Source organism: Malaclemys terrapin, chromosome 10 (genome assembly GCF_027887155.1).
Source record: "Malaclemys terrapin pileata isolate rMalTer1 chromosome 10, rMalTer1.hap1, whole genome shotgun sequence".
NCBI classification, from domain to species: domain Eukaryota; kingdom Metazoa; phylum Chordata; order Testudines; family Emydidae; genus Malaclemys; species Malaclemys terrapin.
The window spans coordinates 84,933,338-84,957,571 of NC_071514.1; the positions used below are offsets into that span (position 1 = coordinate 84,933,338).

The following is a 24,234-nucleotide window of genomic DNA, read 5'->3' on the forward strand; positions in this document are numbered from 1 at the left end:
GTTTTCTGCCCTGGCAAGCAGAATGGATAGGGCTGCTCCATGGATAGGGTGAGCCAGTGCCCTTCGTTGGCTAGATCCTCTCCCTCCAGCAAACAGTACCTAGTGTGATGAGTCAGCAGGTGCAAGACACCCCTTTCCTTTGGGCCGTCAGCAGGAATGCAGAACCAGCGGTGATAAACCGGTTGTGCACCATTGCCCTCTGCTGGACGGAATCTGAACTAAGCCCCTCTCCTGCATAGGGCTGGGGGTGGCAAAGGTGGCACTTGCCAATTCCCACCAATTTATCATGAGTCTTCAGTAGGGTGACCAGACAGGAAATGTGAAAAATCAGGACGGGGTGGGGGGTAATAGGAGCCTATATAAGAAAAAGACTCAAAAATCAGGACTGTCCCTATAAAATCAGGACATTTGGTCACCCCAGTCTTCAGATATCTGGACGTTTCTGAAAGCCCCAACTCCTGAAGGCAGGTGACTAGCCACGAGCCCACAGCCTAGCATGCTGACCATTACTGTGTCCTTGTCCTCCCCGTCTCTCTCCATCTCTACTCTCCTGTCTTATAGGGAGATTGGAAGCTCTTTGGGGCAGGGACCATCTTGTCGTTCCCTGTCTGTACAGCACCTGGCACAGGTGGGCCCTGGCCCACGGCTGGGGCTCCGAGGTGCTAAGGGGATACAAATAATTATTATTAATAACAACCCACGCTTCCCTTTAGGAAAGGGACGTTTTGGAGAAAAGCTGGAGCATGTGACCCCAAAAGGCCCTGCACCCCGGGCACTGCCAGGGGCACCCCCCCCCCCAATGCAGGGAGGAGCCCTGCAGGGGCAACGCACTGAGCCCGAGTCTCTCTCTAGCGCCCCCTCGTGGGGACACGTGGGCCAGCAAGGCATGGACTGGGGGCTGCCTCCCACCACGAGCACAGTGCCCGTTTCTCATCTCCTCCCCGGCTTGCGGTCTCCCATGGTCTCGCCCCACCTCCCTCACGTGGTATCGCCCCGTTGAGGTAGTGACAGGCAATTGCGGTCTGCGCCTGCGCCGCCGAGTCCCGCAGGACTCCGAGAATGCCTGTGCGCAGGCGCGGCGCCCCTCTTGTCCCTTTCCTGACAAGCGACGCTACTCGGCGCATGCGCATCCCCTCCGGCGAGGGGTGTTGCTCGCTCTGCGCGTGCGCCGGGGTACGGCTTTCTTTCTCCAGCCCGGTGCTCCTGCCGGGCCTTGCAGGTACCGGGGCGCTCGCCCCGGGTCCGCCCCTCGGCCCCTCCCCCAGCGCAGCCGCCTGCCTCCAGCCCTGCCCCCCCCCGGGAGCCGCGGGGCCTGCTGGGAGAGGCCGGGCCGGGGGGCGCCCGACGCGCCGGTGATGGGCACGCCAGGGCGGCAGTGCAGGGGGGCCGCGCCCGGGGGTCGGGCCGGGCCGGGCTGGGCCAGGCGTCCCCGGACTGCGTCCCCGTGCGGCCGGGCCGGGGGGACCGGACCAGATCCTGGACCGGATCTCGGACCGGATCTCGGACCGGGCAGAGGGGGGGCTGGGTCTTGGACCGGGCGGAGGGGGGCCCGGGTCTCACCGCTCTCTCTGCTCCTTCCCCGCACAGGTGTCAGCATGAACGCGGCGCAGGGCACGGTGGGCAGCGACCCGGTGATCCTGGCCACGGCTGGCTACGACCACACGGTCCGGTTCTGGCAGGCGCACAGCGGCATTTGCACCCGGACCGTCCAGCACCAGGACTCTGTATCCTTCTCCCACGGAGGGTGCCCCCGGCCGGCTCGCCTCTGCCCGGCGGGGCTGGCAGCGTTGGCCCGCGACATGGGGTTCTGTTTGCTAGCCTGGCACCCCGCAGCACTGCGCCCTCCAGAGCAGGGTGCGGAGACAGACCTGAGCCCTGCTTCAGCCCTGTGGGGCAGGGACAACCGTCATTGGAAGCTTTTCTTGCAGTGCCTTGGCAAGACCCTTCCCTAAGCAAACCTGTGTATTTCTCATCCCATCTCTTTAGAGAGCTCCACCACCTCTGTGTTATGGGCCGACCCTGAAATGGTCCCCAGATCAGACACTTGACCCAAACTTCAACCCAGGCTTCAGTCAGTCGTTAGACACTCTTTAAGGCTGGGAAACCATGCTATCTTCTATCTGTGTATCTTTCTGCACACTCAGCACACATTCACAGTGTGCTATCTGAAATGCTAGGGTGTGGCCATACCAGAGGCACGCTTTGTGTTTCGTTTGAGAGACCCTTTCTAAAACAGCAGTCAGATTTGGTGGGGGAGTGGTGGAACTCTTCCATCCTCTGCCCACAACCCAGAAATTGCTACATGGGATGCCAAAATATGATGAGACAATGGCTTGTCTAACATTGTTATGCATTAGTTTGGTGGGGAGAGGATTCAGGGGGATTTTTTCTTATCTGTTTGCATGCTTGCTTTATAAAAAGGAAAAAAATTGTAGGACTACCGAAAGTGCGCAAGTTTCTCCCCCTCATGACCAGGCAAAGTCAGTAAGCTAAAACTCCACTGTTCCTAGAATAGTGCAAATGCCTGATGGCATCCTACGTTCTGTTACTCCACAGATGAGGAGGTAAGCAAACAAACCCAACTGTGCTGCTTTGTGCCTCTGTAGAAACAGCAAAGGGTAAATAAATACTAGTGTTTCACAAAGGGCAAAAATGAGACAGTAAAAGCATGAATATATAACAAGGAAGAGTAGCCTCCCGGATCCCACCGCATACACAAATAAATGTAATAAGCAGGAATTGGTCTGTGCCTGTAAGAAAACAGCCCCATTGATGCTCACCATGTTTGGCCTCCCCTGCAAACCTTTCTAACTCCTCAACAGTGGATACGCCTTCTGACAGATTTTTGGACCAAAATGAAGAGCTAGTTTACTGCTTCTATATTGAATCTCATTTTAATGCTGTCAACATTAAATGAAAATCCAGAATTTGAAAAGGCGGCAGTGTCAAAAGTAGAGCCTAGTGGTTAGGAGTACTGTGTTGTTTTTAAAAGGTGAAGCATGTTCGGCTTAAATCAAGATGCACTAACATCTAACTATGCTATGTCTGAGGAGCTGAATTTTTTTATGTCCCACCTTTTAAATAAACACGTTTGAAACAGAGTCGGTATCAGACTAAAGGTCTAAACAGGAGAATTCTTTTGCGTTGAAAATCTCCTGCCACATCATAGTATGTTAAAGTGCCCCTTTTCCAAAATAGATCATCCCTAAAGAAAGGTCCACTGGTTAGACAGTCCTTGTTAACCTTACTTTTCTAAGGGCAGTGTGAATTTAAGATAACACTTTTGTTCTGCTTGAGAGCTAATTGCTCTCTTTGTTAACCTTAACCAGTGCTGCTAGCAAGTAAATGCTCTGGAGATCACCCCAGACCGCAGCATGATTGCTGCTGCAGGTGAGTCTTGCTGATGGGCTTCTCCCCACCTTTTCTCATGCCTGCAGAGTGGAAACTGTTCTACAGCCTCTGATATTGGTGGTCCCCAGTACCCTGGTTGTAATTTAGCCCTAGTGCACATGATTCACTTTTCATTACCAGTTGGCCACCAACAATAGGCTCAGAAATGCCAACTGTCGTTTATTTCATGAGCATGTCTCGCTATAATCCCTGTGAGAAGTGCTTCTGCAGTTTTGGAGTTGCAGATTGCTGAGGTGAGTGAAATGGTGAAATTTGCCTTTACCGTGTTCCAGTGGCCCCAAAACAAGGAGGTTGTGGAATAGGGCTTTGGCAGTTTTCTGATAGAAGACTATTAGTGTTCATATTTCTGTCGCCCAGGTTACCAGCACATTCGAATGTATGATCTGAACTCTAATAACCCCAACCCTGTCATTAATTATGATGGCGTAAGTAAGAACATCACTTCCGTTGGATTCCACGAAGATGGTCGTTGGATGTACACGGGAGGAGAAGACTGTATGGCTAGGATATGGGACCTGAGGTAACCGCCGATGCCAGCCCACCTTCCTGTGCTGGGCCACTTGGGACAAAACTCCTAAAAGAGTTGAGGTTTCCATAAATGTCCTTGGGCTTTGAGCTTATGAAAATCTCCTAGGCTAAGCAAGGCTGACACTGGTCAGTACTTGGATGGGAGACCTCCAAGGAAATGCCAGGTGCCATGTGAAGTTGCACTGGGGATTCAGGAGAACATAAGTACACAAGGAAGTAGCAGTCTTTTCCCAGAATCAATATTGAACCAGTAATGATGCCGTGGAGGTGCCTTATTTGGAAGGTCCTGGCCAGTTTTGATCATTAGAGATTCCAAAGTACCTTTAACAAGATAGGAGCGTTAGCCCGGAACATGAGGGTTAATTCCAGTTTCGGTAACTGTGACAGTTCTTGGGGTTCCCAGATTGAGAGTTACTCTGTTACCTTCTGCCCCCAGCGTAAGGGAGTCTTACCTGTGCCTGAGTGGGGATCAGCTCCCTTGCACCACCAGCCTTTCAGTGACTCGAACACTCTCCTCTGGGCTATGTCTTGCAAGTTAACTGTGGGTGCATCCCACTCACTGAGTTCCTTGTAATCGTTTTTCTGTGCTCTCCAGCTCTTGACACTGGCTACACAGGAAATCCCAGATCCTCTGCCCGCAAAGGAGCAGTTTGCCCCAGTTTACCAGTTTTACTGTAAACCTCTGCTCCTGTAAGCCACACAGCACTTACATAAACCTATCTTTGTTTTACTGTAAGAAAGAATAAAGATTTAACTAGAAACGAGAGAGTGGTGGAAACAAATGGTTTACAAAACAAAAGCACAAAGCGTGAGCCTGGGTCTATACTTATGAATAGGTCCCTTTCCGATCTAATAAAGTAGGGTTTGCCCCCTAAATTTAGTCTGTGGCAGAGCTAGTTGGTTTCACAAAGAAATAGAATCCAATTTTTCATGAGAACATCCCTGCTCCCCGAGATGTCTCCTCAGTGAAAGGATACAGAGGACGTTTCCCTTCTCTGGGTTATACTGAAATAGTTTTTTGTTTCTGTTCATAGTCAGGGAAAACCTCATGTTATAATATTCCTTTTTTTACCTTCCAGAGAGTTTGGTTGATTGCAGTTGTCTCTGATGTTTTTCCATTGAAAGTCTTGGTATTGGCAAGGTTAAACAGTTGAGCCTTGCACTGCATCACCAGCTAAATGGCTGGGTGACAACTCGCTCCTGCCTGAATGCACCATCACTGATACCTGTTACCTCGGTGACTAAGTTTTGTTCCAAGTCCATAAAATATATTTTCAATATTATTCCTTACACATTACCTGTATATACATCTCACAGTGAGTGTGACTCTAGACAAGTTATGAGCTTTCGGTAGGTACCTTACATGTTACTATGGATAAATATCCTGTATGACATGTTTGATGTAATGAGTTTGTCAGGTGTGAGGTGAGAGTTATTTACAAAGAATAGGGGACCTTTTGCCAAAGGGTCTCTGTGTCACAGTAATTACATTGTGTCTCTCTAAAATCCCTTCTGAAGTTTCAGTTGGAAATAGGATTCTTCACATCCTGCTCAAAGCTATTGTGTAGTGCTGCTATGTGCTGTCAAACAGCTGCTGTGGGTAAACACCATTGCAGTGTTAAGTGTAGACAGCTCTAAGACCCAGAAGTAAGGTGACTTGTTCAAGGCCACAAAGCAAATCAAAGAAATGGAAGATCTTAGTGTGAACTCTCATCTCATCTGACTTCTCTTGTTTGTGTTCATTTTGTTGCCAGATCACGTAACCTTCAGTGCCAACGCATTTTCCAAGTGAATGCTCCTATTAATTGTGTCTGCTTGCATCCCAACCAGGTAAACGCAGTCTCTTTTGCACTTACCAGACCTATTCTTGATCAGGGAAGGTTTTACAGATGTTCTCTTCCTTGTTAAAAATCTGATGTGCTACATCATTTTATGTTGGCAGTTATTACAGCAAATGCTCTTGTATATGACAATATTTTCTCCTCTGTTTATAAAGCTGAGGGCTTCCTGGCTGACTGTGTGAGTCAGGTAATTAGTGTCAGCAAGATCTGAGTTCCCCAACTGTTGTAATTAATTTAATACCTTCCACTCTTTGTGTTGAAGGATAGTAGAGTGCCTTACAAACCATGCAGCCTCCCAGCACCTGACACAGAGAAACTATGGCCTGGTCTACACTAGAAAATTAGATTGGTTTAACTATGGTGGTGGGAGATGTGAAAAATCCACACCCCTGGGTGGCATCAAGCTGACTTAAGTCCCTGGGACAGATAGCACTAGGTTGACAGAAGAATTTTTCCATCAACCTAGCTACTGCTTCTCTATGAGGTGGAATACCTACATGGACAAGAGAACCCCTCCTGTTGCTGTAGGTAATGTCTGCACTGAAGTGCTACAGCGGCACAGCTGCGCCATTGTAGCATGTTTAGTGGAGACAAGCCCTGAGACACAGAAATAAGGTGATTTGTTGAAGACTACAAAGCTAATCAAAGGCAGAGACAGGATTAGAACCCACTAGTCTTGATGTCCAATCTCTGCTCTAACTACTAGATGCTGGGGTTGCTACAAAGGGTGGTCAGAGTCCAAGATATTGTAATACTTTTGAGCCAGATAATGACCCGTCTCCACGAAGAGTGAATTTTTGCAAGTATGGTAGATGAGTTACTTCTGTGATTGTTCAGTGCTTCTCTGAGCACTAGATGGCATGACTGGATAAGCATCATAGTGCGGGATTGTTACGGAAGCAATGCTGCCATTTGTTGCTGCGGATCCACTTCTTGGTGTCCTGTGCACGGTATCTGTTTGTTAATGATGATCTGCTGAACTGAGCCACAGGCGCCCTGCTCCATGGAAATGTTCTGCACTCTCTGTGTTGTGAAAACAAAACATCCCTTGTGCAGTAAATAAAAAAGGTGCTCAGAACTTCTTCATTTTTTCATTCTTACTCAGATTGCCTGTTGGATTCTTTCAAGGATAATTTGGTGGCTGATTTTGAATTTTAATCCTGTTTAAAAATGATATATTTCTGCTAGTGGAGGCATAAAACTTATGACTTGCACGTTAAACATGTTTAAAACTGTAGCTGTTATTGGGCTGATTTCCCCCTAAAATCTCCCTGCAATAAGGAAAATGTTTGTGGGCTTTTTCTTAAAATGTTGTATTTCACTCTGCTGAGACAATGCAAATAGACCATTTGACTTCACTTCTATTTTGATAATCCATGTGAAGTCAATTTCATATTATCTACAAGCTCAAGGCTCCAATGTTTAAGTCACAAACATTGCAATGAAAAGTTTTTGTCTTGAAAAACAAACCATTGTCATTTTAGGGGGGGAAAATCACAAATATAAATATGCCTATCTCATAGCACTGGAAGGGACCTTGAGTCCAGTCCCCTGCCTTCACTAGCAGGACCAACTACTGTCCCTGACAGTGTGTGGTGTTTTTTGTCGTCCCTCCCTCCCTAAATGGCCCCCCTCAAGGACTGAGCTCACAACCCTAGGTTTAGCAGGCTAAGGCTCAAACCACTGAGCTATCCCTCCACCAAACAAACACTTCCTTGGCCTCCTTATGTTTATGCCTCTGTATTCCACGTGGAACATAGGGCCTTCATTGCTGTCTTCCTTTGTTGCTGGTCTTCTTCTTCAGTCTTAGTTTCTTCCCATGTCATTTTGATAGCTTTCAGTTCTCCTTCTGTTGTGTGTTTTCGTGTTATCCTTGGTCTCTACCTTGTCGCCTCTTGCCCGGGGGTTCCAATCCAATGCCTGTCTTTTGTTGTTCAGATCTTTCTCCGTGGATGTACTAATAATCTCCATTTTTGTTCTGTATTTTCCTCTTCTATCTGTTTCTGTTTCATCCTTCTCCAGAGTTCTTGGCTTGTAATTTTTTCTGCCCATCTGATATTAAGGATTTATCTAAGGCCACTACCTGTGAAAACTTGGAGTTTAGATCATAAGAAATCTCCAAGTTTCAGCACCATATAGTAAGATCAACTTTACAATGATGATCAAATATTTAAGTTTAGTTTGGAGCGCAAGGTTTCAGTTTCTCCAGATGGGCTTTAGAGTTACAAAGGCATGTTTGGTTTTTGCTGTTCAAGCTTTAATGTCTTCACCTGCTCCACTTTTAATACTTACAATGCTGCCAAGATATGTGAAATATCAGACCGCTTCTGTGTCAGTCCCAGGAAGTGTTATTAGTACTTTGTGTTCAGTCTTATGGTTTTAGATTTCTCTCTGTTGATTAGTTTCAGAGTAACAGCCGTGTTAGTCTGTATCCGCAAAAAGAAGAACAGGAGTACTTGTGGCACCTTAGAGACTAACAAATTTATTAGAGCATAAGCTTTCGTGGACTACAGCCCACTTCTTCGGATGCATCCGAAGAAGTGGGCTGTAGTCCACGAAAGCTTATGCTCTAATAAATTTGTTAGTCTCTAAGGTGCCACAAGTACTCCTGTTCTTCTCTGTTGATTGTTCAGCTCTATTAATTGTGCAAAAGCCTGAAGATGTTTGGTTTTGTAAAAGCTTAATTTTGCAAGAGCTGAATTTTGGATTATATCGGTGATGACCTTCACCTAATTAATATTGTTTGTACAGTGACAGTGCTTGAAAATGGAAAGTTTTATATTAATGTCCAATATTGTACACAATTTTTGCATTTGAAAACAGGGCTAAGCAGAACACTACAGTGCTGTAAGAAGGACATTAGTTCAAGAGCAAATCAGAGTAAATTAGCACAAAGAGAAGGAAATACTTATTCATATAGTGTCATCAACCTGTGTAACTCACTGCCGCAGGATGTAATAGACTCAGGTTCTAGAGATAATTTTTTTTTTTTTTTTTTTTTATAGAGGCCTGGATAATCTAATGTCCTGTTCTAAGATTTGGGGCAATCAAATTTCATAACTAAGGGTAGAAGCTGATCACTGGAGATATCAGGGAGAAATTATTGCTCTGCCCTATTGGCTAATTACATTATGGGCAGTAGTCATCTGTCTCAGAAGCAATAGTTGTTGCTCACTGTTGGACACAGAATAGGGGACTAGATTGACCAGTGATCTGATCCAGCATAACAAATCCTATAGTGACTTGTGACCCCGAGAAAATAATTTAGGCCCACAGTTTGAAAAGTATTCACTAACTTTGAGTGCTTCAATTTTCGGTGCCCACCTGGACCTCTAGAGCCTGATTTTTCAGAGGTGCTGAAGTGGACTTCAGCTAGAGTTGTAGGTGCTCAGTGCTTCTGAAAATTAGGCTCCAGATGTCTGTAGGTGGGTGCAGAAAATTAACGGACACCTGTGAAAATGTCGGCCTTAATCTTTCTGCCTCAGTTTCCCATCTGTAACATGAGGACAGTATTTCTCTACCTTGCAGCGAGGATTAACTAGTTAACCTTTGTACAGCGAGATGGAAATCTAAAGGATTGCCATATTCATGAATAAGTGGATAGAATAGGAAAATCGAGACTTCTTAAACGAGAGTGGCAGCTGCATTTGATGCACCTTTTCTCGGGAATGCTACACACAGACATTTGCCCCAGTTGGTGTTTCTGAGCATTATGGAGAATTTGTTTGTTTGCAGGCTGAGCTAATTGTAGGTGATCAGAGTGGTGCCATTCACATCTGGGACCTGAAAACAGACCACAATGAACAACTCATTCCAGAGCCTGAAGTTTCTGTCAATTCAGTTCATATTGACCCAGATGCCAGTTACATGGCAGCTGTCAATAGTTCGGTAAGTACAGCTGGAGAAAGGGAATATGAATTGTCACTGCTGCAGCAACGCATTAGAAGTCGGCCTGCCTTTGCATATCAACACTTTGCTTCTGTGCATGGGTCTGATGTGCAAAGTTCGCTGTATCATGGAGCAGGAGTACTTGGATATAAAGATCAAAAGGGGTGGTGCTTAAATCTCTCCTGATCTCTTGCAGCAATAATGTCTCTCTCTCTTCGTAGGGCAATTGTTATGTCTGGAATTTAACAGGTGGCATTGGAGAGGAGGTAACTCAGCTAATCCCCAAGACCAAAATTCCAGCACACAACCGCTATGCCCTTCAGTGCAAGTTCAGCCCTGATTCCACGTGAGTGTCTTGCCAGCGTAGCTATTTACTGGTGGCTAAAACAAAAGAGTCCTTTCAAGTCAGGTACCAGGGGACTGGCTGTGCCCCCAGCTGTTGACATAATGCTGGCTCTGTAGCAGCATTCCAGCTGCCCGAGAGAGTGGCTCAGGAGGGAGCTGAGTTATCAGTTGGACGACTGTCACTTATTTCCCTGTTTTTTGCTTAATGATCTCAGAAGTGCTCTGGGACGTTTCAACCCTTTTTACGGTTGGGAGAACCAGAGCTGCATTTACACCAGAGATCTGATTTACTGATCTCTCTGTGAGTGAAAGTCTCTCTCTCTCTCTCTACCCTCTTGCATTAAGGAGGGCAGATAGCGACTGTTGTCCTCTAATACCGGGTTGGGGAAGCAGCCTGTGAAGACTGCCGGCCCCAGCGTGCTGTGCTTCATCAGTTTCTTGCCAGTCCCGAACCAGCTGAGTGAGTCATTTAGAAGCATAGTACCGAATCGTAAACATGTACACGTCTCTCTCCCCTCTTTCCCTCCCAGGCTCTTAGCTACCTGTTCTGCAGACCAGACATGTAAGATCTGGAGGACTTCAAACTTCTCTCTAATGACAGAACTGAGCATTAAGAGTAACAACCCAGGAGAAACCTCCCGTGGCTGGATGTGGGACTGTGCGTTTTCTGGGGACTCTCAGTATATTGTCACCGGTAAGACATGCGTCACTGGCCAGATATCCCAAGAATCTCTGGGAGGGAGGGAGGCCTGTATAGCATCACAGGATTTGTTGACCTCTCTAGCTTGAGGTGATGCCAATTCACAATGCTTCAAAGCGGCAGACTTCCCCCATTCATGCCAAATGCATCTGGTCCAAGGGAAGGGAAGATCCCTTCCTTCCTCCCGCACAGAAAGCATGTGATCCATCACTCATACGCTCTTCCGCTATACCATATAGTTGACTAATTCTCTTAGCTATTTTTACCTGTTTGTTTTTTAAACATAAAACCTATTGCATCTTGTTTTAATCAGACACAAGCCTCATGTTTGCTCTGGCGTTGGAGCTGTGTTGGCCCCCAGAATATTAGAGAGACAAGATGGGTACGGTAATATGTTACTGGACTGACTTCTTTTGGTGAAAGAGACAAGCTTTCTAGCTAATACAGAGCTCCTCTTCAAGTCTGGACCTGACCTCCTTTAGACCGGAAGAAGAGCTCTGTGTAAGCTTGAAAGCTTCTCACTCCCCAACAGAAGTTGGTCCAATAAAAGATACTACCTCCCCAGCTTTGTCGCTTTAATATAAACCTAACGTGCATTGTGTTTTTCCATGTGGTAAGGAGGTAGCCTGAAATGTGTGTGGCCATTTCAGTATTTTCAAAGCATTGCCTGTGAGTATTCCATGCTGTATGGAACACTGCAGTACATATTCCCAAGGATGTTTGCAAGAAAAAACAGGCACAAGTGTGACATTTCCTTGTGGTCAATATCTCTTCACTTCCCTTTCCAGCCTCCTCAGATAATTTGGCCAGGCTTTGGTGTGTGGAGACAGGCGAGATCAAGAGGGAATACAGTGGCCACCAGAAAGCAGTCGTCTGCCTCGCTTTCAATGATAGCGTGTTGGGATAACGTGCACGCGTTGGAGAGAAGGGACCACTGCTCATTCAGTTGCCTTCTCATGACAAGTATCCTACCTAGAGTATGTGGAACATACATTTGTAACCAACCCCCCTCTCTGATAGGAGATGGCTGAACCTTCAGCAGAAGCAGTATTCAGCCTGGAATGAGAACAGCCTTCTGCTTTAAGCAAAGCAAAACTGAAGTAATCTTAAATTGAGAGGGGTCCTGGGTGGCTCAGGTGGGTGGGAGTGGGACACAGCACCTTTCACCTCCACTTTGCCTGTTCACATCCAGCTCAGGTAGTTAGCAACTGGAAGCGGTTCTGTGCAGATGAGTGTTCAGGGCCTGTGTGAAATAGGCTGATGCGCTCAGTCCAAATCCTAGTGGATGCACAGCCAAACCCACGAACATCCAGCACATTTGGCACTAATTGGTCTCCTTGTTCAGTTTCAGCAGCAAGGCAAAGGACTGGATGGGCCATGGAGACTGAATTCCTCTTACTGCTACAGAGCATCCCTGCAGCTCAGGGCTGAGGCAGGTTGTGAGGGAAGCTAGCCCTGCAGTGCCTTTGCGGACAGAGAGAGGCCTTCACTCTCCAGGGCTGTCAGTCAGGCAGCAGCATGACCTCTCCCATTGCTGTCTCAAAAGGAAATGGAAGCAGCTGGAGGTTGCCCTTGTGACACTCTATCTTGTTCAAGTCAAAGAGGACCAGTAAACATCATCTGGCAGCTTGTACTGGATTTTTACATCACAGGAAGGCACTGTCTTGAATTGAGACTTCTGCAGTATTGAATAAGCCTCCAGCTGTTGGGGTTGCCTATGAATTTTCTGTTAGCTGTAGCAGTGCTACCCCTGATGGATGGCTAGATAGATGGATGTCTGCTCTTAAAGGAGCCTTCCTTCAGATCGGTGGTTTGGAACATGCAGTGGCGTGATTAGAGCAGGGTTAAGGAGAGAGAGAAAATAAAGGAGCTGTGGGTAGGCGGTGCTTTGTAAGTGCCTGGGCGTTTAATGCACCAAGTACCCTGACTAATGGACTCAGCCTTGGATGCCCATTTCTTTGTTAGAATAAAGCATTGCCTGTAACGTTTCCTTAGAGTAAAAGGAAACTGCCCCCTTTTCCTCACCCCAGCACTTCTCTCGGGGAACAGACTGAAACGTAGTTGAATAGGGTGCCCAACTCAGAGGCATTTTACTCAACCCCTTTTAGTGCAGGGAAGGTGGAGACAGTGTAGCTCGATGAGCCCCCATACGGCCTCTGCACCACTGAGGGTGCAACGAAAGTCTTTGTAAGTTCCTCTATGCGGCGGGGAAGACGCCAGCAGTCTCTCGGGTGGAAGCTGGAATGAATCATTTTGAAAGGGGATCAGAGGAGCAACAACCATTTCCTCATTTTGGAGTCACTTTATTTAAGTCAATTGCACAGACTTAGCAGGGGAATTTTAGACAAAAAACGTCTTAAGTGATTGAAAACAAAATCTTTTTTGTTGTACACTTGTACATGCAGCCCTGAGCCGAGCCTGTCCTCTCCCTCTGTGATGTGATTACGCCGTATGCATGTCTACGGGGCACAGCCCAGGCAGAGGGTTGTAAATAAAACGTGTATATATATTGACAGAGATGCAACATGTTTTTGGAAATAGTCCTGTTTAATTAGAACCCTTCCGGCGCTTTCCCAACCTTTGAAATTGCATCATGAAATCAGGGTTGGAGCCTTTTATATGGTAGTTATCTGAATAACTTAGACATTAACTTATTTAAGTCAGAGGCTTTTCAGGATTTAAATTCAAGTACAAAGAGAAATGTGGGTGTGGGGGAGGGGGGGAGATCAGTCCCCTTGGAGCAGGGCTTAATCAGGAAGGTAATAAAAGCAGACAGACAAGCAAACGTTGCTTGGAAAACAGATGTCAATGCAGAGGTAAATGAGTCGCTTCTTCCCAGGGCCTGCAAAAAAAAAAAAGAGAGAGAGAAAGATAAAATGCACAGAAAGAAGAGCTTGGCCTGTCGCAATCCTTCATGTGTAGGAATGCTGCACCGCTGGAGAATGAAACATGGGAAACCTGTGGTAAAGGTGTTCCTAGCTCTCTGTCCTCGAAGAGCTTAGTTAAAACAGAACAAGCTCTTCTATGGATCACTTTCGAGGGGGGAGAAAAGATGGTGAATATTGAACTGGCAAAGCCAGTGAGGTGGTGCAGTGGCTCCTTGGCATGGTCATTATTTATTTTTATTCCACTCCTCCACCTGGGGCATGCGGAGTGGCTCAAGCCAGGGGAAATGGGATGTAGCCTTTCCTCACTAGTTCAATACCAAGCCAGCTTGATGTGACTGGAGTCGTTAGCATCTAACAGCCGTGCAGTTACTAGAGAAGTAGGAGTAGTTGGATCTTAGGACAGTCCCTTATCCATGTTATAGAAGCCATCACAGCTGGACCCCTTGTTAAGTCTGAGCAAAGTGGCCAATATCAAATGGTCCTGGAAATGGAGCTCAGCAGAGTTAATGCTCATTATCATGCTAGGATGGGGAAGTTTGCAGTAGCACAGCCCTATGTCTGTCTGGGGAGGCAGAGACCATTTCACGTGCCAGGGCTGTCAAGCCAGCAGCAGTGATAACCTGCACTCATGTCACTCACAGTATCTCTTATCTCCACATATGACATATCTGAACCCCACTTTGCCCATAATTTCCCCAGGTTCCCAGCTGATTCCATGATCCTCACTTCAGAAGCAAGGACTGCTCCCCTCCTTTGAAGGGCAGTTCCTCTAACTTACCATCCCCTTTCCTGACCCAGTAGATGGAAGTCTGCTCGCACAGGGTTTGGATGGCTTCCCCCAAGCTTCCGGCATTTGCTTGTCTCCCCGGCAGAATCCCCAGGAACTCTCGGTAGTACTTGGTTTGATTATTTTGAAGCAGCAGCTGATTGACCTGAAAGGAATATCACAGCATGGCTTATCACAGGAAAGAAAGTGTCATTTCATAGACCCTCTAAGAGCAATCCCTACCCTAGTGGCAAGCAGAGACCTCTCTATGGAATCTCCCCTCACAGGGACCTTCCTTCTGGCTAGAAAGGACAGGATGAGCGATGTGTGGAACCCTTCTGAGAGGGGCAGGAGGGGTTTTCCCAGGAAGAGGCTTGCCCTCCTCCTAGGACGCTACTGCAGGGGAGGGGAGCTTGGATGTTGGTCTCCCACATTGACTCTGAGGCCTCCTGTGGGAAAGAGTCACTTTAAAACTAACAGCAAAGACCACATGAGAATGTCCCTTTGCCTTCCACCCAAGGATCTACCAGTGCCTCCCAGACAATAATGAAGTCTCACACTATCCCTACTTACAGATGGGGAACCTGACACACACAGGTGAGAATCTCTCCCTCACCAGAGTATCCAGATGAGACCTTGAGGCCCCACACTGAGTGACTGGCAGAGACAGGACTAAAACCAAGACAGACTGCTGTTTGCCTGCTGTGACCACCAGATGTGCTGCCTCGGAGGCTGTCACTCTTTCTTTAGTTTCATTCAACAATCCTGCAGAGGCCTCGAAGCCAGAAGAGGGCTTCTGCTGAAGGGTTCTCTTTCCTGGGTGCGTTTTGTTGATGTTCTCAGGGGTCTCTCATTCCTCTATTAGTTTAGTCTAAATGGTCCTTATTATCCAGCGAGGGAGTGGGGTGAGGAAAGCAAAGGACGAGTCTGCGTTAAGCAGCCCCCATGATCAAGGCAGTAAGGAAATCCAGCACAGCCTGGCATCTGTTTTCTGACATTCAAAAAATAGGGCCCTCTGTCTTCTTGAAACAGAATCTGGCTTTCCCCTCTATTAAATCCATTAACATTTTGTTCAGAGGGTTGTTATACATCATTACTCAAAACTTATTTCACTGTTGATTTGCTAACAAAACCACCTTTGTGTCTTCGTCCTCAGAATTATTATTAGCAGGTAACAGAATCTGCCAAGCCAGTACAGTGGGACTGGGGTTTGTTCAAGTCCAGTTATTCACATCCCACGGCACACCACTGTCTTGCCCTTCTACCCCCCTCCTTATGTTTTGTACAAAAAATATTAAATCTCTATAAACTGAGTCGCCCATTTCCTCCCAATGTCATTTGAACTGTTCTGTCACAATCCAACCTGGCTACCGGCGCAAGGCAGAATCGAGCAGCACTATTCTCTGAAGGAGAAATGCCAAAAAGTTCCTTTACAGCTGGAAGAGCTAGTGGTTCTCTTTAGCTTCACTTGCATCACCTTGGTTCAACGTATAAAAACGTTCACTAGGAAAACAAATCCACCCAGCAATGGGGTTTTAACAAGATTCTAGAGAGCCTTTCGGAAGCTGGTGTCCGTTCCTCCCCCAGTGGTTCAGCTACCCCTATGCAGGAATCATGTAACTGCTCACCCTGTGCTCAGATAGATTGAAAGATATCTGCACGTTCTCAAGATCCCAATCGTCCATCTTCCGCAGGTAACATGCATTTTGATCTGCGGGTTTATAGCAGACATAGCCCTGTGCAAAACACAACACAGAACAGCGTATGTTTCATTGGCACAGCACAGTGCTTATCTACAGCTAACACTTAATAGAAAGTCTTCCCTGTGTCCTGCATTGTTCTGCGAAGCAGCCGCCAGAGTGGCTACCTTTCGACAGGAATGAACGTAGCCCTGGAAATGGGGCGGGGGGAGATTTATTAGACACTGACTGTGGCTCACCAGTGGTATAGACAACAGTAGCTCTCCAACTGTGGTCCAAGGAGCACTTGGAAGCTGCCTGTAGAGAGCTAGCTGTCCTCCTTTCACCTGCTAAATTGCATGAGAAGAAAGGAAAGTACTAAATGGGCTTTGATACTTTTGCAAGCAATTAATCGCTGCAGTTGCCATAGGGGTGCCATGTGATCACCGCTGGGAAGGGAGGTGGGACTGGGCAACGAGGAACAGGAATGGAGGTGGGGTCCCTGGGATTGTGAATGGGAGTCTGCGTAAGCTGGAATTAGAACTCATGTGTTCCAAAGTCCTGGTCCCCTGCGCAGACCGCTTTGTCTCCATCACTCAAGGACATGCTGCAGAGTCCTTGCCCTGTTGCATGGTCAGCGATGCAGGGAAGATAGGGGATAAAACGGGGGTCATTATAATGACATGGGACAGCTCCCCATCTTGGACAGAGTCTCGGAATCAGAGTATTGGAACTCGAGCTGCGGTTTAGGTGGGAGTGCGCACTGCATGGCTTTCCAGTGCGCACTGCATGGCTTTCCAGTGCAGCCAGCTCCAAAGCCACCTCAGCTCTAGGGTTTGTGTAAAAGCAGCTGATGTGCAGTGAGGACCCGGGCATCCCCGTCAGTGCTCCGAACAGTACGTATTACTGCCTCAGGCCGCCTGGAGGAAGGGCCAATACCTGCCTCCCTGAAGCCTCTGAAAAGGGGAGTTAGAAAAAAACAGCTAATCACCGCCCCCTTGTCTGCACCTAGCTCTCAAACCAACAACGATCAGGCATATTTTAGTTGAAACTTTTCTCTGAGACGTTTACTCTTATAATTGCCAAGTCACCCATTTCACTCAAAGAGATGGTAACACCACGCAAAGCCCTCCTGCTCTGCTGCACTCACATTCTTGCTGTCGAACAAGACCACCGTTGTGTGGTTCGTTGGCGAAGTTACATGATAAGTAACAGTATTCTTGGACTTGTCAACAAAGGCCGACTGATTCGTCTGGGAGCCCTGGTGATTCTGAAACGTTAGCCGCACAATCTGCAAAACAGGCTGAGCACACACACATCCACAATGAGAGCAGAGGCTGCGCTCCCAGCCCCGAGGAGTGACGGGTTGGGATTGCAGCTACAGAGCCTGTGCGGGGATCAGCCGGCCCAAGGGAGACACGTTTTCCTCTCTAATCATTCTCAGCCACTTGCTTTGGGGAACGTGGCCGTACTTTTCGCTTATTAGGAGACTAACCTCCCAGGACCTTTGCTGCCACATGTTCTTAGTCTGAGCTGTTTAACAATGAACAGAGCCAAATGCAGACTCGGTCAGAGCAATGGGGCAAGCAGATTCCAGAGAAAAGGCCCTCCACCAGCCATTCAAACCGAGGGCATGTGAGCATGAGCACATGTGCTGGGCGCTAGCTGGGGTGGGCGAGAGCTGGTCTCCGGCAGGGGGCCCCAACCATATAGGGCCTGAATTGCAGCTGGAAGCAAACATGGAGCCAGTGCGGGAGCAAGGAGCAGCAGCATAACATAGGCCAGGCCAGCTCCACGACAGATAACGCAGGGGATAGTTACACCAGGGCTGCCCCTTGCACCCATGCAGATATTCACCCTAATGGAGGGCAGCGTATTCGCTGGCAGAGGGGAAGCGCTGGATCCCAGTGAGGCTCCCAAGGAGCTCCGGCAAATGGAGGATGCCGAAGGGAGGTGCCTCACTGCTCACCTGTTCCCCACCAGCACTGCTCGCTGTGTGGGTGCACAGACCCTCTATGGCTCTCCTAGTGGCAGGAAGTTGTTGTAATCACATATGTAATCTGCTTAGAAGAGAACAAGCACCTACTGCCTTTATTAACAAATGGGATATCGAGACTCCTTTGATGTAACCATCCCTGGCAGACAAGTTCTCCCCAGATGTAAATAGCGCACCAGGCTGTGTGCATCATTCCTTGAAACACTCCCCCACACACGCACTTGGACACTACTGTGATACTGCGGCTTCTGAAATGCATTTATTAAGGGCTGCTATTGGAAGGTCACCTTAAAAGGGACAATGGGGCAGATTAATCCCTGATCTCAGCTCAGTGACTGCAGCAGAGTTTCATGAGGGGCAAGGGAAGAAAAGGCAAATCAGTGCCCTCGGAACAAGGACATGCTCCACCTCCATAGCCACAGCCCCACCTCCTCCCAGAGAGGCAGGGGCCATGGCACGGGACCCTTTTCTCCTTCCCAGGAGCAACACCAAGAGCTCTACTCTCTCCCAGAGTGGGGCAGCAAGCATTCCCTATTACTTAAACCCACTAGCTGGGGTGCATCTGCTCGGGTGGGAGGGGCTATTGCACTCTTCTGTCACACAAGGAAACCTGAGCTGGGGAGGCCTCCAGAGCAAAGGGTCTTGGAGTTAACACCTCCCTGAGCTGAGTGGGACAGTACATACCTCTGAGAGTTGGGTTTTTTTAGGCTCTCTGCAGACTCAAGCACGCATGACTTGGGATAGTCACGCTTGGATTATGTTTTCAAACACTTATTAGTAACCATAAAGGGCTCGAAATGTACTTTTAAAAAAAAACAAAAACAAAAAGAAAACAGATTCTGATGTAGTCCCATGAATCCAAAAGATGGGCTCTCGGCACAGGCCTACGGTGCTGGTTCCTTAATCTGGTCCTGACCAGGGTGAAATTGGCCACACTTGTTTTTATTTGATTTCTTAACTAGGAATCAAAATCAATATTTTTCTTTTTTTTTTTTTTTTACCCTTGACCTTTTGTCTGTCAGATTCTTGAAAAGAAAGAAAAAATGTATTCCCCTCCATCCAGACTCTCACTGGGATTACAGAGAGTTATGTTGTTATTGCTAGGAGGCAGCATTTATTATGAGAGATTCAAATATCAGGAACAGTTAAGAAAAATTGGATGTCTGCTCTCACCAAGGTAAAAGGCATTCTTTGGACAAAATTCTGACCTGTGTAATCCTACTGACTCCAAGTGTAATTGGGGGCAGAATTTGACAACATGAGCTCAAGCAACTGGCAAAACTTCCTGGATATTTATAAGTAACTGTATATTTGTTGTATTTGATCTATTGTAAAAAGAGGAAGAAAAAAATTTGTGGAAGGTTTCTTCTCCCCCCCCCCCCCCCCCCTGCCAGATCAACTTCAAGATATTCCCATAGGAAATTGAACTTTGTATCTGGAACCATAATGAATTAATTCCTTACCTTGGTAGTCCTATGGGTAAAGCTGAAAATTACCACCACACTGATGCCAACAATGGCGAAAAACAGGATTACAGACAAGATGACCCAAAGTATCCTGGAAGGAGTTTTAGATTTTGCCAGGGGTCTTCTCTCCTAGGAGCCAAGACACAGATCAATAAATAAGAAAGCAAATGGAGTTAAACATCCCAGTGTCATTTATTCGTTTAAGTTGCAGAAGTGAAGTATTGCTCATGAAAGGTGCTGGATGAGCAACGCTGTGGATTAAAGGCAAAGTGTTAGGGCTTGTCTATCTGGGAGAAACTGGCCAGCAGAACTTCCAAAGCAGAGTAATGATACTGGAACAGAGTTACTTTTATTCTGGAATAGAGCGTGTCTACACGGGACATTATACCAACCTAGCCATAATGGTATAATTATACCACTATAGTTCTGCCAGTAATTTCCCCATGGAGATAGGAAGCCCTTAAAACGTTTGCACAGTTATTTGAACCGACCAGGCTTCCTGGGTGGAAAGGCTGCTATCTTACTTTTTTTACCATGGGGAAGATATAGAAGAAAAACATTTTAGTATTAAATGCCATTGTTTTGTTTTGTTTAGAAATTGAAAAAAATATTTTATTTTTAAAATTCCCTGTACACTGCACCGATTGTCCATTGCCTCTCTTTTACAAAAGATAGTTGCTTATATTTTATTTTTCTGGGACAGTTTTTACCTAAAGCAAAAAAATCTCAATAAACAAAGTCAGATGGGTATTTCTAATGCTTCCACAGTATGTTTTGAGACACAGAGCATTTTCATTACTACATGGAAAAGATTCAGTCTCACTTTTATGCTTGTGTTTGAAATACTTTTGTAGTAATTTCATAACCGATTGTAAACAAAGCATGTTACGCCAAGAAAATACAATAGCAGAATGCAGATTTATTAAAAAAATAACCTGTTTCTCAGGCTCTGAAGCACAGGGATAAATCAAATAATTTCAGGCAAGTAGATCTGTTAGAATCAAACAGTAAATGAACTTTTAAAAGTACATCAAGTTGTTAGAATGTATATTTTTAAACACATACTTTACAGTTGATGATCTACTGTATATTCTAGCAAAATGCATTAAATGTTAAATCACCCACAGGATGTAACAGAAAAGATACTTAAATTCAAAAGCCTGTTTGAATATAAATTTGTACAAGAGTTATTGATATGAGATTTTCAATAGCAAGTGAAATTTCCCTGGATTGTAGGGGCAGATTTACACAGACACATGGACAAGGGAAAGCTTGTATAATGAAGGTCTAATGAAGTTCTATTTTTCACAGAGCTCTTTCCTCTAATTTTGCACATTCCAACTGACTTGCAATATGCATTTTATGATGGATTGGTATCACTCATTTGATTTCACTTCAAGCATGTCCCTGGATCCTAGTTCATCTCATCAAGTATCGGGGGTAGCCGTGTTAGTCTGTAGCCACAAAAACAACAAGGAGTCTGGTGGCACCTTAAAGACTAACAGATTTATTTGGGCATAAGCTTTTGTGGGTAAAGAACCTCACTTCTTCAGATGCTATGTACATAGGGGCATCTGCAACAAATCCGCAGATGATATAATTCCAACAGGTTTACAGGAGCTAAGATTTTAGTCCAACTAGTTGAGTCAGTGAGATAGGCATTTTGGAAATGCTGAGCACTCACAAATATCACGTTAGTCTGTGAGAGCGGCAGGTGCTCAGCACCTTGGAAAGTCTGGTAACCCCCATTCCAACAACCTGTGAAAACACAGAACTAAGGACTTTGGGGAGGCAACTGGTACTGGCGTCCTTGGTCTGGGTGCTGCAGGCTGTGCCCTGACAGAAGGGATACTTACTGCAGAGGTGGCGTTGCCAGGACTGCTCCTTTCCGCCTCCATCCTTCCAGTCTAGATGCAGCCCTTGCTCCTGTGGCTCCGTCTCCTGATAATGTACAGATTGTGCATGATCAGAACCCTCTGAATGCAGCTGGAAATGAAGAATGTGTCCATCACAGCCAAATAGAATCCCTACTCCAGCCTCTCAGCTCAGAGAAACCCACGTGGAGGCTGAAACTTTAGATCCAGTAAATGGGGGAAAAACATACTGTGGAGAGATACTGTCATTGGCATAAAGATGCTCTTCCTGCCTCCCCTTGTGAGTCAGCTGAAGGTATTCAATTGGAACACAATCACGGGCTTTGTGCAGGGCCTTCTGTGTTATCCAGCCACACTTATGGCAACTGCCAAGTCTTATTTATTAGGGGAAAATGAATAGGGGAGAGCAGCCATTTGCCCTTGTTATCTAATTACTTTTACATTTCAAAGTGAATGTAATGCTGGTCAGATAGCTCTGGGAGGCTGAAGTCAAACTGTTTATCTCTAGGTCTGATGAGGATGAATTGATTTAAATCAAAGCTATTTTAATCATGTTTTGCATTTGTACTTTTTAGTTATTTTCCTAAGGAAAGGTTGATTCTCATTGGTTGGTAATCCTTGAAACAAGCTGATTTGCAACTAAATATAGCCTTTACACCAAACTGGTGCTTCTTTTTGCTAACCAAGAGAATACAATAGATCTATCCACCTTTAAGATATTATACAGCTTAAGCTACATTTATTCAGATTCTTAATTTTTACATTTAAGAAGTTAAATTATGAATAATTTTTCTAGTGGTTTGTATGAATAGTCAAATTCAATTTAAAAGGACAAAACAGCATTTTTTCAAAAAAATTAATAAAACTATCTTAAATGTGCTGGATACAGAAGAAAAATGTTTATCAAAATATTATTTAATAAATCAGTTTTAAGTGCAAAAGAAGTATCTGTAATTAGTGAATTGAACTGATGGTTTCTGGTCATCACATCCTTCAAGATTTTCGATCTAGTAGATCTCATCCTCTCATATTTAGTTTTTTCCCCATAGATTGGAAGAGAAAAACAAGCTTTTTAAACTGCCAATTGGTTTATAATTTTGAATGATCTAAGTCATTGACCTGAACTAGTTGAATAAATTGAAATGAAGAAAACAAACATTCTCTCTGCACCTGCAGAAGAGGCTATGGGTGTCAGAAGTTGATTTAGCACTTCAACAGACTCTGGTTCCAGGTGCTTAGCCAGTGACTTCCAGCAGTTCAGTGATTTGTCTCTTTAACATTAGCAGCAAATAAGTATAGCTAAATATTATTTGTGTATTTAAATAGATTTAACAGATTATAGTAAGTTTAGGCCTCATAGGTTAATTTCAAATTTAATTTTAAATAGATTTAAAAAAAATTATCACCCAGAGCCTGATGCAGCACAGGTCATCGCAGTACAGATTTGCCCCAGCTATGTATTTCAGCTACTTTAATGAGCTTAGTCCAGTTCCCAGTGAAGAGGTACCTGCATTGCAAAGCTACCACCACTACCAATCACCCTCCCTGGCAGCCAAAGACGACAGGATCCATATGTTCTAGTACTTAGGTATACAGCTTTTCCTATTGGATGTCAGTTTCATAGGTTGACTGATACCAGGTATTTTGTGTATCCCGGCAGGGTTAGCTAGAGCTCAGAAATGTGGCCACATCAAGCCCAACCTCTATTATAATAAATGCTATGGGCTTCATCATGGCCCTATAGAGGACCCTCTTTAAAGAGGATCTTACACAAGTAAGACTTTTGTACATCATACAACCACCAGTTTACCCAGGGATCTAGAAGAGTAATGCAGCAGTTTCCTTGTACTCCTAACAACCTGAGCAGGCTGTCTTGAATTTTCATAACAAGTTGGGATAAGGCTAAGTTTTACTGCAAGAGCAAGTCCAAGATGGCTGGTCATTGGGTTTTTCATTCCTTTTGAAGCACCTGGCCTGCCTCCCACATTGCTTCTCAATGTTTGATTGTGCAGGGGAGCAAAGAGGGCTTCACCCTTGTTATCTGGGACCCACTAGTTTGTTAGAAAGATAGAAAAAGGGAAACTGACAGTGGAGAGAGTTGTGCTTCTTCTCATTCTATTGTTACTTCTGTATGGCTTGAAAATTCAGAGAAGACAGTGTGAAGTCAATGTACTTGAAATCAAGGATACGAAGTGCTCCAGTGATACATAATTAAGAAAGCATGCCTACATTCTGCTACAGACAGAGAGTTACCTGGCCCCTTTTCTCATTCCTTTCAAGTTTTAAAAGTAATAAGAGGAAATAACTTCAGCGCATGCTGGCATTGTGAAATACCGTGGCACAATAACATGTTCCTTAAAGGAAGTAGCTTCAGCTCTGATGAAAAAAGAGTAGGCAGTGATGCAATTTAACCACACTGGTTAGTTCTGCAAGAGTAACTACTGACCAACATTGTAACACTTTCACTCTACCCTTCTTTCAAACAAGTTTATACCACATATATGCTGTCAGAGATAGAAAAGTCAAGAGAAATCTTTCACAAATTATTCTAATTTATCTGAACAAAAAAGGGGCAGGAATCTGCTTAGCCATACTGAGCAAGATATTTTGTTTGAAAATGCAAGAATGTGAAAATGCTACCCAGGTCATAGGCTTCTACAACCCACTCATTGCTGGATCTAGGTATTGAAAATGGAGAATAAGATTGAGAGAATATTAGTTCTAAAAAATAGAGTTAGCAATATAACAGCATATGTATTTCACCACTTTAGAGGCAATATTTCATGTTGTTGTAACATTACATGTAAACACAGAACAGACCACAGAAACAATGAGAAAAGCCAGAGGAAAAA

The 24,234-nt window shown here is 45.5% G+C and overlaps 2 protein-coding genes across 3 annotated transcripts; one reads left to right on the forward strand and one right to left on the reverse strand.

Annotated features, from left to right (window-relative positions):
• The first annotated feature begins 1,124 nt into the window (after positions 1-1,124).
• On the forward strand, positions 1,125-13,226 carry MLST8 (MTOR associated protein, LST8 homolog). Of its 2 annotated transcripts, none has more exons than XM_054041768.1 (9): positions 1,125-1,173; positions 1,588-1,724; positions 3,339-3,390; positions 3,769-3,931; positions 5,694-5,769; positions 9,516-9,668; positions 9,890-10,014; positions 10,544-10,707; positions 11,502-13,226. In XM_054041768.1, exons 2-9 carry the CDS (start codon positions 1,596-1,598, stop codon positions 11,618-11,620), a joined length of 981 nt encoding a protein of 326 aa, XP_053897743.1. In that variant the 5' UTR covers positions 1,125-1,173; positions 1,588-1,595; the 3' UTR covers positions 11,621-13,226. The 2 variants fall into 2 exon arrangements, with proteins under 2 accessions (XP_053897743.1, XP_053897742.1); XM_054041767.1 differs by having other exon boundaries at positions 1,164-1,219.
• A 77-nt stretch (positions 13,227-13,303) lies between these two features.
• Positions 13,304-21,579, reverse strand: BRICD5 (BRICHOS domain containing 5). Its single transcript, XM_054041769.1, has 6 exons — positions 21,365-21,579; positions 19,506-19,637; positions 17,197-17,349; positions 15,996-16,103; positions 14,380-14,533; positions 13,304-13,555 (listed from the first exon to the last, which is right to left on the reverse strand). The coding sequence occupies exons 1-6, from the start codon at positions 21,404-21,406 to the stop codon at positions 13,461-13,463; spliced, it is 684 nt and encodes a 227-aa protein (XP_053897744.1). The 5' UTR covers positions 21,407-21,579; the 3' UTR covers positions 13,304-13,460.
• Positions 21,580-24,234: the final 2,655 nt, after the last annotated feature.

What these genes read in the sequence shown, in the direction of transcription:
- MLST8 (XM_054041768.1), top strand. Translation starts at nt 1,596, where the DNA reads ATGAACGCGGCGCAGGGCACGGTGGGCAGCGACCCGGTGATCCTGGCC. An exon ending in TGGCAGCTGTCAATAGTTCG is followed by an intron (nt 9,669 to 9,889) that starts GTAAGTACAGCT and finishes CTCTCTTCGTAG; the next exon opens with GGCAATTGTTATGTCTGGAA. An exon ending in CTCTCAGTATATTGTCACCG is followed by an intron (nt 10,708 to 11,501) that starts GTAAGACATGCG and finishes TTCCCTTTCCAG; the next exon opens with CCTCCTCAGATAATTTGGCC.
- BRICD5 (XM_054041769.1), bottom strand. Translation starts at nt 21,406, where the DNA reads ATGGAGGCGGAAAGGAGCAGTCCTGGCAACGCCACCTCTGCA. An exon ending in TTACCCATAGGACTACCAAG is followed by an intron (nt 17,350 to 19,505) that starts GTAAGGAATTAA and finishes GTGTGTGCTCAG; the next exon opens with CCTGTTTTGCAGATTGTGCG. An exon ending in CTGGGTCAGGAAAGGGGATG is followed by an intron (nt 13,556 to 14,379) that starts GTAAGTTAGAGG and finishes TTTTTTTTGCAG; the next exon opens with GCCCTGGGAAGAAGCGACTC.